General features: G+C 49.1%; 1 protein-coding gene across 2 annotated transcripts in view; it reads right to left on the bottom strand.

The window, feature by feature from the left end:
• Positions 1-15,290: 15,290 nt before the first annotated feature.
• Positions 15,291-19,788, bottom strand: part of LOC140427248 (LIM/homeobox protein Lhx8) — a 69,029-nt gene continuing 64,531 nt past the window's right edge. For both annotated transcript variants that reach the window (XM_072512846.1, XM_072512845.1), the window contains one exon: positions 15,291-15,799. In XM_072512846.1, the coding sequence (XP_072368947.1) occupies positions 15,723-15,799 (77 nt within the window). In that variant the 3' untranslated portion in view covers positions 15,291-15,722. The remainder of the gene's footprint in view (positions 15,800-19,788) is intronic.

Below are 19,788 nucleotides of genomic sequence, written 5' to 3'. Positions count from 1 at the left end.
CTCCCTCTCCCCCAGCCCCCTGCATTGGGATAGGCTAACCGTCAGGGTAAGACTTAAGACCGTATGATGTAGGAGCAGAAATAGGCCAGTTGGCCATTGAGCCATTTGAGTATAGGAATAGAAATGCTTTACTGCAATTGTAAAGGGCATTGGTGAGGCCACACCTGGAGTATTGTGGGCAGTTTTGGTCTCCTTATCTTGCGATGCAGGGAGTGCAGCAAAGGTTTACCAGGCAATCCTGGGATGACGGGACTAATTCGGATAGGACTATATTCATTGGAATTTAGAAGAGTGAGAGGGGATCTCAAAGAACAAAACAAAGAAAAGTACAGCACAGGAACAGGCCCTCCAAGCCTGTGCCGCCCATGATGCCCGAACTAAAAACAAATCCTTCTGCCCTGACTCGGTCCGTATCCCTTTATTTTCTCCCTATTCACGGACCCATCCAGATGCCTCTTAAATGTTGCTAATGTGCCTGTTTCCACCACATCCTCTGGCAGCGCCTTCCAGGCACCCACCACTCTCTGCGTGAAAAACATTACCCCGCACATCTCCCTTAAACTTTCCCCCTCTCACCTTGAACCTGTGCCCCCTTGTAATTGACACTTCCACCCTTGGACAAAGCCTCTGACTGTCCACCCTGTTTATGCCTCTCATAATTTGGTAGACCTCTATCAGGTCTCCCCTCAGCCTCCGTCTTTCCAGTGAAAAGAATCCTAGTTTATTCAACCTCTCCTCATAGCCAACACTCTCGAGACCAGGCAACACCCTGGTGAACCTTCTTTGCACTCTCTCCAAAGCTTCCACGTCCTTCTGATAATGTGGTGACCAGAACCGCACGCAATACTCCAAATGCGGCCGAACCAAGGTTTTATATAGCTGCAACATGATTTCCCAACTGCTGTACTCAATGCCCCGGCAGATGAAGGCAAGCGCGCCATATGACTCCTTAACCACCTTGGCCACCTGTGTTGCCACTTTTAGGGAGCTGTGGACCTCGTAGAAACTTAGAAAATTCTAACAGGATTAGACAGGGTTGATTCAGAAAGATGGTGGGGGAGTCCAGAACTAGGGGTCATAGGGGTAAACCTTTTAGGACTGAGGTGAGGAGAAATTTCTTCCCTCGGAGTGCGGTGAATCTGTGGAATTCACTGCCACAGAAAGTAACTGTGGCCAAAATGTTGTGTAATTTAAGAAGCAATTAACTATAGCTCTTGGGGTTAAAGGCATCAAGGGATATGGGGGGAAAGTGGAATCAGGGTATTGAACTTGATGATCATGATGACTAGCGAGCAGGTCCGAAGGGCCTCCTCCTGCTTCTATTTCCTATGTTTCTATTCAATGAGATCATGACTGATCTGATATAATCCTCAACTCCACTTCCAGGGGCAGCACGGCGGCGCAGTGGTTAGCACAGCTGCCTCACGGCACTGAGGTCCCAGGTTCGATCCCGGCTCTGGGTCACTGTCCGTGTGGAGTTTGCACATTCTCCCCATGTTTGCACATTCTCCCCGTGTCTGCGTGGGTTTCGCCCCCACAAATGGCCACACTAAATTGCCCCTTAATTGGAAAAAATAATTGGGTAATCTAAAATTATTTTAAAAACACTCCACTTCCCCACCTTATCCCCTTAACCCTCGATTCCCTCACTGATCAAAAATCTGTCAATACTCAATGGCCCTGCCTCTACTGCAAAGAATTCCACAGGTTCACTACCCTCAGAGAAGAAATTCCTCATACCTGTCTCTAATGGGCAACCCCTTATTCTGAGATTATGCCCTCTGTTCCTAGACTCTCCCACAAGAGGAATAATACTCTCAGCATTTACCCTGTCAATCTCCCTGAGAATCCTGTAATATCTCAATGCGATCACCTCTCATTCTTCTAAACCTCAATGAGTACAGCCTCAACCTACGTCATAATAATAAGAATAATCTTTATTGTTGTCACAAGTAGGCTTACATTAACACTGCAATGAAGTTACCGTGAAAAGCCCCTAGTCGCCACACTCCGGCGCCTGTTCGGGTACACAGAGGGAGAATTCAGAATGTCCAATTCACCTAACAGCACGTCTTTCGGGACTTGTGGGAGGAAACCGGAGCACCCGGAGGAAACCCACGCAGACACGGGGAGAACGTGCAGACTCCGCAACAGACAGTGACCCAGCGGGGAATCGAACCCGGAACCCTGGTGTGTGAAGCAACAGTGCTAACCACTGTGCCACCCTCTCATAAACCTCCCATTTAAAAAAATCCCTCCATACCCAGGACCAACCTAGTGAACCTTCTCTGGACTGCCTCCAATGCCGATGTATCTTGGGTAAGGGTGCAAAAACTATTTGCATACTCTGGAAAGGTCCTCTATCGTCTTCCCGTGGATGATCAAAACTGGTGCCCGGGGTCGTAATGTTACCTGCAAAGACTGACCCAGTCAGGAGGTGATCCAACTTCTGCTCAAAGTTCCTGAGAATCAGCAATCACACCAGCCAGAAACATGTTCTAGAAGCTTCCTATTCCTTAAGAAATTAAGCACCACCCAGCATCCAGTCTATTCCTGGATTAAACTCTTACACCAGTTTAAATTCCTGTCCCCTACTCCTTCTCAATCTGTTAATCTGGAACAATTTATCAATAGGTCAATTGATACACCACCAAGTGTACACTGCTCTACCCAGGTCACTGAGCACATTCAGAAAGTGAAAATGTTTGATTGGAGTGTCACTATAGAGGGAGCACTGCACGGTCAGAGGGGCAGTACTGAAGGGTGGTGGTGGAGGGAGTGTGTTTATGGTGCCAATCCCAGCATTGCAGAGAGCCAATCAAAAAGTGGGCTGCTTTGTCCTCTATGGTGTTGAGCTTCGAGTGTTGTTGGAGCTGCACTCATCCAGGATAGTGCAGAGCATTCCATTAAACACATCGTGCAATCTCCCTCTTCATCACAAGTGTCAATTTATTTGGCTGCAAACTATCAAAGATGAAAAGCGTCTTTCTTGGGAATCTCAATTACTGCAATGAGTATTTGGCAAGGTCACCATTGATGGTGGGTAAGTCATGATTCATTAGAAATATATTAAATCTATAGCATCAAGAGTCCATTCAGCCCACATGTCCAATGCTATGTTCCTGCTCCACACAAGCCACCTCCTTCCCCCTCTTCCTCTCATCCCATCATCTTCTATTCCTCTCTCCCTCATCTGTTTATCCAGCTTCCCCTTCAATGTATCAACACTATTCACCTCCCCCACTCCCTGTGGGAGCGAGTCCCACATTCTCCCCACTCCCTGTGGGAGTGAGTTCCACATTCTCCCCACTCCCTGTGGCAGCGAGTCCCACACTCTCCCCCCTCCCTGTGGGAGCGAGTCCCACATTCTCCCCACTCCCTGTGGGAGCGAGTCCCACATTCTCCCCACTCCCTGTGGGAGTGAGTCCCACATTCTCCCCACTCCCTGTGGGAGCGAGTTCCACATTCTCCCCACTCCCTGTGGGAGCGAGTTCCACATTCTCCCCACTCCCTGTGGGAGCGAGTCCCACACTCTTCCCCCCTCCCTGTGGGAGCGAGTTCCACATTCTCCCCACTCCCTGTGGGAGCGAGTCCCACATTCTCCCCACTCCCTGTGGGAGCGAGTCCCACATTCTTCTCACTCACTGTGGGAGCGAGTCCCACATTCTCCCCACCCCCCGTGGGAGGGAGTCCCACATTCTCCCCACTCCCTGTGGGAGTGAGTCCCACATTCTCCCCACTCCCTGTGGGAGTGAGTTCCACATTCTCCCCACTCCCTGTGGGAGCGAGTCCCACATTCTTTCCACTCCCTGTGGGAGCGAGTCCCACATTCTTCCCACTCCCTGTGGGAGCGAGTGCCACATTCTCCCCACCCCCCGTGGGAGTGAGTTCCACATTCTCCCCACTCCCCGTGGGAGCGAGTTCCACATTCTCCCCACTCCCAGTGGGAGCGAGTCCCACATTCTCCCCACTCTCTGCGGGAGCGAGTTCCACATTCTCCCCACTCCCTGCGGGAGTGAGTTCCACATTCTCCCCACTCCCTGCGGGAGCTAGTCCCACATTCTTCCCACTCCCTGTGGGAGCGAGTCCCACATTCTCCCCATTCCCTGTGGGAGCGAGTCCCACATTCTCCCCACTCCCTGTGGGAGCGAGACCCACATTCTCCCCACTCCCTGTGGGAGCGAGTTCCACATTCTCCTGACTCTCTGTGGGAGCGAGTCCCACATTCTCCCCACTCCCTGTGGGAGCGAGTCCCACATTCTCCCCACTCCCTGTGGGAGTGAGTTCCACATTCTCCCCACTCCCTGTGGGAGCGAGTCCCACATTCTCCCCACCCCCCGTGGGAGTGAGTTCCACATTCTCCCCACTCCCCGTGGGAGTGAGTTCCACATTCTCCCCACTCCCTGCGGGAGTGAGTTCCACATTCTCCGCACTCCCTGTGGGAGCGAGTCCCACATTCTTCCCACTCCCTGTGGGAGAGAATCCCACGTTCTCCCCCATTTCCTGTGGGAGAGAGTCCCACATTCTCCCCACTCTCTGCGGGAGTGAGTTCCACATTCTCCCCACTCCCAGTGGGAGCGAGTCCCACATTCTCCCCACTCCCTGCGGGAGCGAGTCCCACATTCTCCCCACTCCCTGCGGGAGCGAGTTACACATTCTCCTGACTCTCTGTGGGAGCAAGTCCCACATTCTCCTGACTCTCTGTGGGAGCGAGTCCCACATTCTTCCCACTCCCTGTGGGAGTGAGTCCCACATTCTCCCCACCCCCCGTGGGAGTGAGTTCCACATTCTCCCCACTCCCCGTGGGAGTGAGTTCCACATTCTCCCCACTCCCAGTGGGAGCGAGTCCCACATTCTCCCCACTCTCTGCGGCAGCGAGTCCCACATTCTCCCCACTCCCTGTGGGAGTGAGTCCCACGTTCTCCCCCATTCCCTGTGGGAGAGAGTCCCACATTCTCCCCACTCCCTGTGGGAGAGAGTCCCACGTTCTCCCCACTCCCTGTGGGAGAGAGTCCCACGTTCTCCCCCACTCCCTGTGGGAGAGAGTCCCACATTTTCCCCCACTTCCTCTGGGAGCGAGACTCACAATCTCCCCCGCGCTCTGTGGGAGCGAGTCCCACATTCTCCCCACTCCTGGAGGAGCGAACTCCAAATTCTTCCCACGCTCTGGGTAAAAACGTTTCGCCTGAATTTCCAATTGGATTTATTAATGAGAGTCCCGTAAAGTGCAACAAACAACAATGAAATTTTATAAAAGGGAAAAAGGTAGAAAATAAGACATCTTTTTAACAATTCAACATAAAGGAGAAACTCCTGTGTTCAAGAAGCATTCCTTCACTATCCCGTTTTTCTCCGCGTTGGAACTAGTTGAAATAACGAAAGATGAAAAATAAATTTATGAAGAGCTTGCATTCACCCCCAGATGGCGCCACACTGACAAACACAGCAAGTAGAATGCGTTAAAGAAAGGACTTGCATGTCTATAGTGCCTTGAGCTACCTGCTGATGTCTCAAAGCACTGTACAACCCATTAAAGGAAATGTAACCAATTTGCACACAGCAAGATTCTACAGACATCTACACAATGATGCTCAGATCATTTGTTTTTGTGATGTTGGTTGAAAGAAACATTGAAAGAAAATCCCCCTATCCCTCTTTAAAATTGTGCTGCAGATCATTTGCATCTCCGAGCAGGAACATGGAACCTTAGTTTAACGTCTCAATCAATATAAAGGCATTTCCGCTTGTGTGGCACCCCCCTCAGTACTGGCCCTTTGACAGTGCAGCACTCCCTCAGTACTGACCCTCTGACAGTGCGGCACTCCCTCAGTACTGACCCTCTGACAGTGCGGCACTCCCTCATTACTCACCCTCCGGCATTGCAGCACTCTCTCAGTACTGACCCTCTGACAGTGCAACACTAACTCAGTACTGACCCTCTGACAGTGCGGCACTCCCTCAGTACTGACCCTCTGACAGTGCGGCACTCCCTCAGTACTGACCCTCTGACAGTGCAGCACTCCCTCAGTGCTGACCCTCTGACAGTGCAGCACTCCCTCCGTACTGGCCCTCTGACAGTGCAGCCAGGGGATGTGTGCTATTGTGATAATTTGACTGGACAAGTCATCAGGTGGCCGAGGTTAACAGTCCAGCAGGGGTGGGTTTAATTCCCAGCATGGCAGTTGCTGGAATTCCTATCTTATTTTAAAATAAGTTCTGGAATTGAAAGTTCCTGCCTGTAATAGTGGCAATGAAACTATCTTGTATTGACATAAAAACCCTACTGGTTGAGGGAAGGAAATCCTCTATCTTTACCTGGTCTGACCTACACGCGATTCCAGATTCACAGCGACGTAGTTTCCAGCAACACCCACATTGCATGAATGAGCAAAAAACGCTGAAGCTCATGAAATAAATGGAGAGTGGTTAGGTCATAACTGCCCTCAAATGGCCTGCAATCCGTGCAGTTCATGGGCAATTAGCAATGGACAACAAAGCCTGGCCTTGCATGCGACGCTCACAGCCTGATATAGGAGAGATTGTGTGTGTGAGATATCCTGCAGTTACTGGGCTGTCCGACAGACATGATACAATCACTGCCTGTGAGGATATGGCCACAATGCAGATCAAGGCCCAATTACTGAGGTTGTACATTGAGGGGAGAGCAGAATAGAAATGGTGATAGATTTAGTATTGTCATCTGTACTGAGGTACAGTGAAAAGCATTGTTCTGCGTACAGGCCAGACACACTGTTCCCTGCATGAAAATCATCGAGGGCATACATGAAATGAAAAGAAAATCGCTTATTGTCACAAGTAGGCTTCAAATGAAGTTACTGTGAAAAGCCCCTAGTCGCCACATTCCGGCGCCTGTTCGGGGAGGCTGGTACAGGAATACATAAATGGGACATAATGGTACATAAATACACAATGTAAATACATAGACATCGGGTGAAGCATATAGAGTGTAGTGCTACTCAGGAGAGAAGATGCATGGAGAGATCAGTTTGGTCCAGCAGGGAAGTAAGTTATTTTTGAATCTGTTAGTGCGTGTTCTACCCGATGGAATAGGGAATAAACTGGGTGGGAGGGGTCTTTGACTATGCTGCCCTCTTTCCCCAGGCAGCGGGAGGTGTAGATGGAGTCAATGGATGGGAGGCAGGTCCGTGTGATGGACTGGGCGGTGTTCACGACTCTCTGAAGTTTCTTGCGGTCCCGGGCCGAGCAATTGCCATACCAGGCTGTGATGCAGCCCGATAGGATGCTTTCTATGGTGCACCTATAAATGATGGTAAGAGACAATGTGAATATGCAGAATTTCCTTAGTTTCCTGAGGAAGTATAGGTGCTGTTGTGCTTTCTTGGTCGTGGCGATGTGGGTGGACCAGGGCAGATTGTTGGCGATGTGCACGCCGGGGAATTTGAAGCTATCAACCATCTCTACCTCGGCACCATTGATGCAGGCTGGGGTGTGTACCACAGCTAGTTTCCTGTACAGCTAAGACAAAGGATACTGAAGGACGTGTGGCCTACCCAGTACCAGGATGGTGGTAGGAAGAGAATGGAAGCCCTAGTGAGAATAGAAGATCTAGAAAAGAGACATAGGAAAAGGTTTGCTTGACCAACCTTACGGAATGAGATTAGATAATGCAGATGTAATTTATCTGGATTTTCAAAAGATCTCCAATAACGTGCCCAATAATAAACTAATTTGGCAGGGGAATGGGAACCGGATTTGTAGTCCAGCAACTAAGGTAGCCAATATTCAGGACGCCAAAGCATGTAATGAGGCAGTGGGGAAGGGAACACTGACAAAGGAGAGTACTTGCAGGCACGGAGATGGGTTGAAGTGTGTATACTTCAACGCAAGAAGCATCAGGAATAAGGTGGGTGAACTTAAGGCATGGATCGGTACTTGGGACTACGATGTGGTGGCCATCATGGAAACTTGGATAGAAGAGGGGCAGAAATGGTTGTTGGAGGTCCCTGGTTATAGATGTTTCAATAAGATTAGGGAGGGTGGTAAAAGAGGTGGAGGGGTGGCATTATTAATTAGAGATAGTGTAACAGCTGCAGAAAGGCAGTTCGAGGAGTATCACCCTATTGAGGTAGTATGGGTTGAAGTCAGAAATAGGAAAGGAGCAGTCACCTTGTTAGGAGTTTTCTATAGGCCCCCCAATAGTAGCAGAGATGTGGAGGAACAGATTGGGAAACAGATTTTGGAAAGGTGCAGAAGTCATAGGGTAGTAGTCATGGGCGACTTTAACTTCCCAAATATTGAGTGGAAACTCTTTAGATCAAATAGTTTGGATGGGGTGGTGTTTGTGCAGTGTGTCCAGGAAGCTTTTCTAACACAGTATGTAGATTGTCCGATCAGAGGAGGGGCAATATTGGATTTAGTACTGGGTAATGAGCCAGGGCAAGTGATAGATTTGTTAGTGGGGGAGCATTTTGGAGATAGTGACCACAATTCTGTGACTTTCACTTTAGTAATGGAGAGGGATAGGTACGTGCAACAGGGCAAGGTTTACAATTGGGGGAAGGGTAAATACGATGTTGTCAGACAAGAATTGAAGTGCATAAGTTGGGAACATAGGCTGGCAGGGAAGGACACAAGTGAAATGTGGAACTTGTTCAAGGAACAGGTGCTACGTGTCCTTGATATGTATGTCCCTGTCAGGCAGGGAAGAGATGGTCGAGTGAGGGAACCATGGTTGACAAGAGAGGTTGAATGTCTTGTTAAGAGAAAAAAGGTGACTTATGTAAGGCTGAAGAAACAAGGTTCAGACAGGGCATTGGAGGGATACAAGATAGCCAGGAGGGAACTGAAGAAAGGGATTAGGAGAGCTAAGAGAGGGCATGAACAATCTTTGGCGGGTAGGATCAAGGAAAACCCCAAGGCCTTTTACACATATGTGAGAAATATGAGAATGACTAGAGCGAGGGTAGGTCCGATCAAGGATAGTAGCGGGAGATTGTGTATTGAGTCTGAAGAGATAGGAGAGGTCTTGAATGAGTACTTTTCTTCTGTATTTACAAATGAGAGGGGCGATATTGTTGGAGAGGACAGTGTGAAACAGATTGGTAAGCTCGAGGAAATACTTGTTAGGAAGGAAGATGTGTTGGGCATTTTGAAAAACTTGAGGATAGACAAGTCCCCCGGGCCTGACTGGATATATCCAAGGATTCTATGGGAAGCAAGAGATGAAATTGCAGAGCCGTTGGCAATTATCTTTTCGTCCTCACTGTCAACAGGGGTGGTACCAGGGGATTGGAGAGTGGCGAATGTCGTGCCCCTGTTCAAAAAAGGAACTAGGGATAACCCTGGGAATTACAGGCCAGTTAGTCTTACTTCGGTGGTAGGCAAAGTAATGGAAAGGGTACTGAAGGATAGGATTTCTGAGCATCTGGAAAGACACTGCTTGATTCGGGATAGTCAGCACGGATTTGTGAGGGGTAAGTCTTGCCTTACAAATCTTATTGAATTCTTTGAGGAGGTGACCAAGCATGTGGATGAAGGTAAAGCAGTGGATGTAGTGTACATGGATTTTAGTAAGGCATTTGATAAAGTTCCCCATGGTAGGCTTCTGCACAAAGTAAGGAGGCATAAGTATAAGAATTGTCTAAGTATTTGAGTATAAGAATTGGCAAGTCATGTTGCAGCTGTTTGAGTATAAGAATTGGCAAGTCATGTTGCAGCTGTTTGAGTATAAGAATTGGCAAGTCATGTTGCAGCTGTATAGAACCTTAGTTAGGCCACACTTGGAGTATAGTGTTCAATTCTGGTCGCCACACTACCAGAAGGATGTGGAGGCTTTAGAGAGGGTGCAGAAGAGATTTACCAGAATGTTGCCTGGTATGGAGGGCATAAGCTATGAGGAGCGATTGAATAAACTCGGTTTGTTCTCACTGGAACGAAGGAGGTTGAGGGGCGACCTGATAGAGGTATACAAAATTATGAGGGGCATAGACAGAGTGGATAGTCAGAGGCTTTTCCCCAGGGTAGAGGGGTCAATTACTAGGGGGCATAGGTTTAAGGTGAGAGGGGCAAGGTTTAGAGTAGATGTACGAGGCAAGTTTTTTACGCAGAGGGTAGTGGGTGCCTGGAACTCACTACCGGAGGAGGTAGTGGAAGCAGGGACGATAGGGACATTTAAGGGGCATCTTGACAAATATATGAATAGGATGGGAATAGAAGGATACGGACCCTGGAAGTGTAGAAGATTGTAGTTTAGTCGGGCAGTATGGTCGGCACGGGCTTGGAGGGCCGAAGGGCCTGTTCCTGTGCTGTACATTTCTTTGTTCTTTGTTCTTTGTTTGTTTGCATGGGATAGTGGGAAATTTGGCCAGTTGGATAATGAACTGGCTAACCGATAGAAGTCAGAGAGTGGTGGTGGATGGCAAATATTCAGCCTGGATCCCCGTTACCAGTGGTGTACCGCAGGGATCAGTTCTGGGTCCTCTGCTGTTTGTGATTTTCATTAATGACTTGGATGAGGGAGTTGAAGGGTGGGTCAGTAAATTTGCAGACGATACGAAGATTGGTGGAGTTGTGGATAGTAAGGAGGGCTGTTGTCGGCTGCAAAGAGACATAGATAGGATGCAGAGCTGGGCTGAGAAGTGGCAGATGGAGTTTAACCCTGAAAAGTGTGAGGTTGTCCATTTTGGAAGGACAAATATGAATGCGGAATACAGGGTTAACGGTAGAGTTCTTGGCATTGTGGAGGAGCAGAGAGACCTTGGGGTCTATGTTCATACATCTTTGAAAGTTGCCACTCAAGTGGATAGAGCTGTGAAGAAGGCCTATGGTGTGCTCGCGTTCATTAACAGAGGGATTGAATTTAAGAGCCGTGAGGTGATGATGCAGCTGTACAAAACTTTGGTAAGGCCACATTTGGAGTACTGTGTACAGTTCTGGTCGCCTCATTTTAGGAAGGATGTGGAAGCTCTGGAAAAGGTGCAAAGAAGATTTACCAGGATGTTGCCTGGAATGGAGAGTAGGTCTTACGAGGAAAGGTTGAGGGTGCTAGGCCTTTTCTCATTAGAACGGAGAAGGATGAGGGGCGACTTGATAGAGGTTTATAAGATGATCAGGTGAATAGATAGAGTAGACAGTCAGAGACTTTTTCCCCAGGTGGAACACACCATTAGAAGGGGACATAAATTTAAGGTGAAAGGTGGAAGATATAGGGGGGATATCAGAGGTAGGTTCTTTACCCAGAGAGTAGTGGGGGCATAGAATGCACTGCCTGTGGAAGTAGTTGAGTCGGAAACATTAGGGACCTTCAAGCAGCTGTTGGATAGGTACATGGATTACGGTAAAATTATATAGTGTAGATTTATTTGTTCTTAAGGGCAGCACGGTAGCATTGTGGATAGCACAATTGCTTCACAGATCCATGGTCCCAGGTTCGATTCCGGCTTGGGTCATTGTCTGTGCGGAGTCTGCACGTCCTCCCAGTGTCTGCGTGGGTTTCCTCCGGGTGCTCCGGTTTCCTCCCACAGTCCAAAGATGTGCGGGTTAGGTGAATTGGCCAATGATAAATTGCCCTTAATGTCCAAATTGCCCTTGGTGTTGGGTGGAGGTGTTGAGTTTGGGTAGGGTGCTCTTTCCAAGAGCTGGTGCAGACTCAAAGGGCCGAATGGCCTCCTTCTGCACTGTAAATTCAATGATAATCTATGATTAATCTAGGACAAGGGTTTGGCACAACATCGTGGGCCGAAGGGCCTGTTCTGTGCTGTATTTTCTAAAAAAAAATTAAAAAAAAAAAAAAAAAATTCAGAAAACATGGAGTGGGGACAGGTCGGAGGATGTATGCTGGCTGGCTTTCAGACAAAAAGGGTGCAAGTAAAGTATTATTTATTCAGAGTAGATCCGTGTTGAAACCACTGCTCTTTATAAGAACAATTTGGACTTTGGAATCAAAACCTATTTCTAAATTTGCAGATTTAGATGAGACTGAAGAGGGTGGAAATGAGAGGATGACAAAAATAAACTGGCGTAATGGATAAATAATTTGCTAATGAAGGAACTTATAAAGGCTTCTTAGACAGCACCTTCGAAGCCTGCAGTCTCTACCACCCAGAACGACAAGGGTAACAGATACCTAGGAACCTCACCACCCCGAATTGGAAATATAATATTGGCTGTTCCTTCACGGTCGCTGGGTCAAAATCCTGGAACTCCCTCCCTAACAGCACGGTGGGTGTACCTACACCATACGGGCTGCAGCGGTTCAAGAAGGCAGCTCACCCCCACCTTCTGAAGGGCAATTAGAATAGAATAACCTTTATTGTCACAAGTAGGTTTACATTAACACTGCAGTGAAGTTACTGTGAAAACGTCCTAGTCGCCACATTCTGGCGCCTGTTCGGGTACACAGAGGGAGAATTCAGAATGTCCAATTCACCAACAGCACGTCTCTCGGGACTTGTGGGAGGAAACCGGGGCACCCGGAGGAAATCCACGCAGACACGGGGAGAACGTGCAGACTCCGCACAGTGACCCAAGCCGGGAATCAAATCTGGGACCATGGCGCTGTGAAGCAACAATGCTAACCACTGTGCTAGCCCGCAATGCCCAAACGATGATTTTTTTTTAAAGAAGTTGCAGATAAATGTGAGATTTTACATTCTGGCAGGAAGAATAGGGAGGTCATTTATTACCTGGAAGGGGAAACAGGTTGGGGAGAGAAACAAAAGGGATCTCAGAGTACAAAATACATTAATCACTAAAGGTTGTGCCACAGGTTAACAAGGCCATTTTAAAGAAAGTCAAACCAAGCACTAGGCTTTATTTCTAGGAGGGATAGAATTGAAAAGTAGGGAAGTTATGCTAAACCTGCATCAAGTCTTGTTCAGACCACTCAGGCACTGTGCGTTATAGTTTCCATATTATATAAATGGAATAAGGGGAGATATGGGTGAGGGGGCAGGGAAGGGTGAGGGGGCAGGGAAGGTTTACAAAGAGGATACCAGAAATGTACGGTGTATATGTCAGGAAAGAATTAATGGGCTTTGTCTCTTTTCTCTTGAACAAAATAAGGGGTGACTTAAAGATGCAATAGGTATTTAAATGATTAAATATTAGTGGATATAGAGAACGTTACCACTTGTGGAGAAGAGCACAAATAGAGGCTATCAATATAAGTTAGCACTAAGGAACCCATAGAATCATCTCTACACTGCAGAGGCAGCCATTCGGCCCATCGAGTCTGCACCAACCCCCCTACTTAGGTCCACACCCTCCAAGCTATCCCCATAACCCAGTAACACCATCTAACCTTTGGACACTAAGGGGCAATTTTAGCGTGGCCAATCCACCTAACCTGCACATCTTTTTGCCAGGAAACCGGAGCACCCGGGAGGAAACTCACACAGACACGGGGAGAACGCGCAGACTCCGCACAGTCAGTGACCCAAGCGGGGAATCAAACCTGAGACCCTGGAATTCAGAAGTAGCTTCTGTTATTCAGAGTGATAAGAATGTGGAACTCATTACATCAGCGACTAATTGAGCTTCAGAGGGGGAGCTAGATAAGTAGTTGTGAAAGAAAGAGATAGATTTAGGCGAGGAACGATGCTGGGAGACTTGAGTGGAGCATAAATGCAGGTACGGAATGTTTCTTTGCGGTACAATCCTATACAAAAGCAGACAATTGCAAAGTTATGATGAACTTTTATAAAAATCAGGTTCATCCCCAACGGGAGTATTACATCTAATAATTCTGGGCACTGCGATTTACTACGGATGAGGGACTTCAGAGGTGATGGAGGGACGGCTTAGAAGAATGGTGCCAGGGATGAGGGGCTTCAGACAATCAGGAGGGGTCTGGCCAGTGTAGCGAGAAGTTTCTTCCCATTGGTGGGACACAACAGAAAGAAGAAATGCTTTATATTTTTATGCAGCACATGGTTAGGATTTGATTGCACAGCCCAAGATTGAGAGGTGGTGGGGAACCGATTTCGATCATAGCGTTCAAAAGGGAACAAAATAAGGAGCTAATCCACTCACCCAAGCCTCTTGTAACAGCACCTATAACCGCGCCCAAATTGAAGAAAATGGGCAGAAAATGCACGGGAACACCAGCACCTGGGGTGGCAAATTCACCTCCCCAGGGCAAATAGGGATGGCCAACAAATGCCACTGAAAAGTTTCCAGACAGGTAAAGTAATGACCAGGAACAATTTATAATGGGGTGGTACAGTGGTCTGCACTGCCACCTCCCAGTGCCAGGGTCCCGGGTTCGATCCCGGCCTCGGGTCACTGTCTCTCTGGAGTTTGCACGTTTTCCCTGTGTCTGCGTGGGTTTTTTTCCCCGGGTGCTCCGGTTTCCACCCAACAATCCAAAGATGTGCAGGTTAGGTGGGGTTACAGGGGTAGGTTGGGTGAGTGGGCATAGGTAGGGTGTTCTTTCAGAGGTCGGTGCAGACTTGATGGGCCAAATGGCCTTCTCCTGCACTGTGGCAATTAATTTATACCTTTTTTGTAGTAAAGTGCCTGGAAATATTTTACAAGAGCAAGTATCCTAATCACAGGGAGATATACTAGTACTGCTGACCAACACTTGAAATCATTAAGAGAGGGAGAGAATTCGAGAGCTGGGGGCCAAGGTTAAGTTGCCAATGGTGAAGTGATGGCACAAAAAAAAAAATCAGGGATGAACAAGAGCCAGAGCCGATGGTAAAGGAAGTAGCAGAGAAAGGCGGAGAGCAAGAGGTACAATCTCCATCAGAAGCAGTTCATGTTGTCCTGTGGAGATCAAGGAAGCTTTCCAATCAATCAGAGATGGATTTTCCCCCACCCACAGTAAAAAAAACCGAACAGAGGACAGGGGACCATCTATGCTCAGATAAACCAATGTACCAACGTACACACTCTCAAACAGTTTCTTAGTCATGTTTAAGTTACAAATAAGATAGCCCCGCTTCCCAGAAACTGGTGTACAGGTGGGACTAGTCAAGGCGAGGAGCGTTTGATGGGCATGCTGGAAAAGTGCCCCAGGATGAAAAGTCTATTAAAAGTATGCCAGTGGGCACCTCAAGCCGACTCTGCCATTCAAGATCACAGCTGATCTACTTTTTCTGATACATATGTGGAGCATAAACCAGTTGTGCTGCAATTTCTATGTAATGCGTTCTGCTATAGATTATACACAAAACATCTGACTGGCCAGCAAATATATTGTGTGAGATTAAATATTGCAAGCATGGGATAGCAAGACTTGTACAGATTTGGCTTGTATCCAGGGTTGTTGTGATATGAAGATTGAGCCTTAAGCATCAGTAGCAAACATTTATTTTCTTTTTAGTCCAGAATTCAACATTGGTGCAACAGAAACTACATAACAGATAACCAGGGTTTGTTACAAATTCCTTTCCTTGAATAATCAAGTGGACTGTATAAAACACAGATCGGGTTTGCAAACACTCGATATACTCTTAACAATAACTTACCAATATAAACTAGCGTTAACATTTACACTACAGTCAAGGTTGTAAACATTTGGCACATCAGTAACCAAAATAGGACTCGTCCATCGAAAAGTGCTCCACTAGACGCCAATAAATAGGACAATGAGGGGTTGGGCTGGGAAAAAAAAAAAAAGTTCTCTCATCTGCAACACTCTTCAAAAAGTGGATTGAAATGCAGTAGATTGATGCACTTTGCATTCATCTTCCAACCTGAATATTCAGCCAAACCAACTGCTGATTGAAGGGAAGTCAAGCATGGCCAATGGGAAGCTGTGTCATCGCACGAGATGAAAGAGGTCGAAGTCCTAGTGATGTTGGCGAATGAGCTGTTAACAGAATGGAGAGATTAGGCTTTGACAAGAAAAAAAACTTAATAATAATCTTTATTATTGCCACAAGTAGGCTTACATTAACACTGCAATGATGTTACTGTGAAAATCCCCCAGTCACCACACTCCAGGGCCTGGTCGGGTACACAGAGGGAGAATTCAGAATGTCCAATTCACCTAACCTGCACATCTTTGGACTGTGGGAGGAAACCGGAGCACCCGGAGGAAACCCACGCAGACACGGGGAAAATGTGCAGACTCCGCACAGACAGTGACCCAAGCTGGGAATCGAACCCAGGTCGCTGCCGCTGTGAAGCAACGGTGCTAACCACCGTGCTACCGTGCCGCGCACAAGCTTCAACAAAAATTAGAACACAAAAAAAATAGGAACATGGGTAATTTCAGTGATGAAGCCCACACTGCCCGAATCTGCTCAATGTTTTATTTTCATTCATTCATGGATGTGGATATCATCAGCAGTGGACCCAATTTCCTGAACAGCAGCAGCCCGTGTAGTGGAGGTACACCAAAAGCGTCACATGGGAGGCACATCCCAGATCTGGACCCAACGGTGAAGGCGGTGCCCCTAACCCTTCCAGGTTTGGCTAGTGCTCTCGAAGCTTTGGGAAGTTGCTGCCAATTTATAGCAATTGTGTCAGTTGCAAAGATAGACCTCCGCAGGGTCAGAAGGTTGTTAAAAGTTCAAATCTCACTCCAGAAACTTGTGCACAAACCGAACTACAATGGAACAGTCTCCATGCTTTTTAAAATTTTACATCCTTTTGGAGTGCTGTGCTGTCAGAAGTGCCTCTTTGGGCTAAGACGCGTGTGGTAAACCACTGTGTTCCTATATTAAGGGTTGTACGGTAGCACCTGCACTACAGGTTCACCTGGGCCCCTGCATGCTAGCTCCGCCCAGGAGCCGAGTTATAAATATGCGTGGCCTTCAGCTCGCAGCCATTTCGTCAGCTGCTGTAGGAGGCCACACTTCAGATATTAATAAAGCCTCAGTTTGAATTCAACTTCGTCTCCAGCCAAATTGATCGTGCCTCAATGCTCCCTCAGGCAAATGTTAAAAGATCCGGAGCATGACTTCACAGAGTGTGGTGGTATGTATTAGGGGTAGTACGGTACCCAGTGATGCCGAGAGGCTATTGGTGGACAGACACTGGGTCCTGATTGGATCTGCCGCCTGCTGGATCCACAAAGTAAGGCGGAGTATAAGAACCCGGGTTCTCCCAGCAGCCGCATTCTGCAACCGAGCTGCTGGGGAACAAGTCTGCGTAATAAAGCCATCGATTGACTTCATCTCTTCTCGCCTCGTGAGTGATTGATTGATTGTGCTACAATTTATTACCCACACTTTAAAGGATTATGGAGCTCCGGATCACACTGGAATGTCTGCGACTGCCCACCAGTGACGGCTAACGAACATACGGAACTCCTAATCAGGGATGCTTTCGTAGCAGGTATGACCTCATCCCAAATTCGCCAGCGGCTGCTGGAGAGAGACTCACTGGGGCTCACAGAGGCACGGGCCCTTGCGGCCTCCCTCGATGTGGCCTCGCAGAATGCCCGCGCTTACGCCCCCGACCGCGCAGCAGCCCCTTGGGCTCCATGGACCCCCACCACGACCGACTCCCCGGCACCCCCCATCCTCCCGCAAGCCTGCGCGGCCAGAGCACCAGACCACCCGGGGGGCCCCGCTGCTATTTTTGCGGGCAGTCGAAACACCCCCAGCAGCGCTGCCCGGCCCATTCAGCCATCTGTAAAAGTTGCGGCAAGAAGGGGCACTACTCAGCGGTGTGCCAGTCCCGGGGGGGGGGGGGGGTCGCTGCAATCTCTGGGGGAGAACTGGGACCACAGACTCAACCCCCCCAACGATCCATGTGCGACCAACGGGCGCCGCCATCTTGTGACCCTCCGGCCACGTGCGATTCATGGGCATGGCCATTTTGTCCGCCCCCGACCGCGTGCGATCCGTGGACGCCGCCATCTTGGCTGACAGCCAAGGACCCCAGCATGGACTGCTCCACGGGGCCTGAAGAAAACGCCCCGATGCAGCAACCACGACTGACTTCGGTGACTCTGGACCAGTCGCTGCCCCGGACGCTCCAAATGGCAACAACGACGGTGCTGGTTAACGGGTACGAAACGCCATGTCTGATCGACTCTGGGAGCACGGAAAGTTTTATCTATCCGGATACGGTAAGACGCTGTTTTCTTACAATCCATCCGAGTACCCAAAAGATTTTTCTGGCAGCGGGATCCTATTCCGTAGAAATCAAAGTGTTCTGCATCGCGAACCTAACGGTGCAGGGGAGAGAGTTTAAGAATTACCGGCTTTATGTCCTCCCCCACCTCTGCGCTCCCACACTCCTGGGGTTAGATTTTCAATGTAACCTTCAGAGTTTAACGTTCCAATTCGGAGGCCCTATACCCCACTTACTATCTGCAGCCTCGCGACCCTCAAGGTTGAACTGCCTTCCTTGTTTGCGAACCTCACCCCGGATTGCAAACCCGTCGCCACTAGGAGCAAACGGTACAGCGCCCAGGACCGGACATTTATCCGGTCAGAGGTCCAGTGGCTGCTGAAGGAAGGCATAATCCAGGCCAGCAATAGCCCCTGAAGAGCTCAGGTGGTAGTTGTAAAGACCGGGGAGAAGCAGAGGATAGTCGTAGACTATAGTCAAACCATCAACAGGTACACGCAACTAGATGCGTACCCTCTCCCCGCATATCCGACATGGTCAATCGGATTGCACAGTACAGGGTCTTTTCCACCGTGGACCTCAAGTCCACATATCATCAGCTCCCCATCTGCCAGAGCGACCGCAAGTACACTGCCTTCAAAGCAGACGGGCGATTATACCACTTTTCAAGGGTTCCATTCGGCATCACTAACGGAGTCTCAGTCTTCCAACGGGAGATGGACCGAATGGTTGACCAGCACGGTTTACGGGCCACGTTCCTGTACCTCGATAACATCTCCATCTTCGGCCATGACCAGCAGGACCACGACGCCAACCTCCGCAAATTCCTCCAGACCGCTAACGCCCTGAACCTCACCTACAACAGGGAAAAATGCGTGTTTAGCACCGACCGTCTAGCCATCCTTGGCTACGTAGTGCGAAATGGAGTGATGGGCCCCGACCCCGAACGCATGCGCCCCCTTATGGAGTTCCCCCTCCCCCACTGTTCCAAAGCCCTGAAACGCTGCCTGGGCTTCTTCTCTTATTACACCCAGTGGGTTCCCCAACAACGCGGACAAGGCCCGCCCGCTAATACAGACCACTACCTTCCCCCTGTCGACAGAGGCTCGCCAGGCCTTCAGCCGCCTCAAAGCGGATATCGCAAAGGCCACGATGCACGCAATCGACGAGTCCCTCCCCTTCCAAGTCGAGAGCGACCCATTCGACGTAGCTCTGGCGGCCACCCTTAACCAAGCGGGCAGACCCGTGGCCTTTTTCTCCCGTATCCTCCACGCTTCAGAAATCCACCACTCCGCAGTGGAAAAGGAGGCCCAGGCCATAGTGGAAGCTGTGCGACATTGGAGGCATTACCTGGCTGGCAGGAGATTCACTCTCCTCACTGACCAACGGTCGGTAGCCTTCATGTTCGATAATGGGCAGCGGGGCAAGATCAAGAACGACAAGATCTTGCTGTGGAGGATCGAACTCTCCACATATAATTAGGAGATCTTGTATCGTCCCGGAAAGCTGAACGAGCCAACGCACAAGTGGACCGTCTCCAAGCCCTCCACGAGGACCTCTGCCACCCGGGGGTCACTCGGTTCTACCACTTTGTGAAGACCCGCAACCTCCCCTACTCCGTCGAGGAGGTCCGAACAGCCACCAGGAACTGCCAAATCGGCGCAGAGTGCAAGCCGAACTTTTTCAGGCCAGATAGAGCGCACCTGATGAAGGCTTCACGTCCCTTTGAGCGCCTCAGTCTGGACTTCAAAGGCCCCCTCCCCTCCACCGATC

The sequence above is a fragment of the Scyliorhinus torazame genome, chromosome 7, assembly GCF_047496885.1.
Source record: "Scyliorhinus torazame isolate Kashiwa2021f chromosome 7, sScyTor2.1, whole genome shotgun sequence".
NCBI lineage: Eukaryota > Metazoa > Chordata > Chondrichthyes > Carcharhiniformes > Scyliorhinidae > Scyliorhinus > Scyliorhinus torazame.
This window is presented reverse-complemented; position numbering and strand designations above follow the sequence as displayed.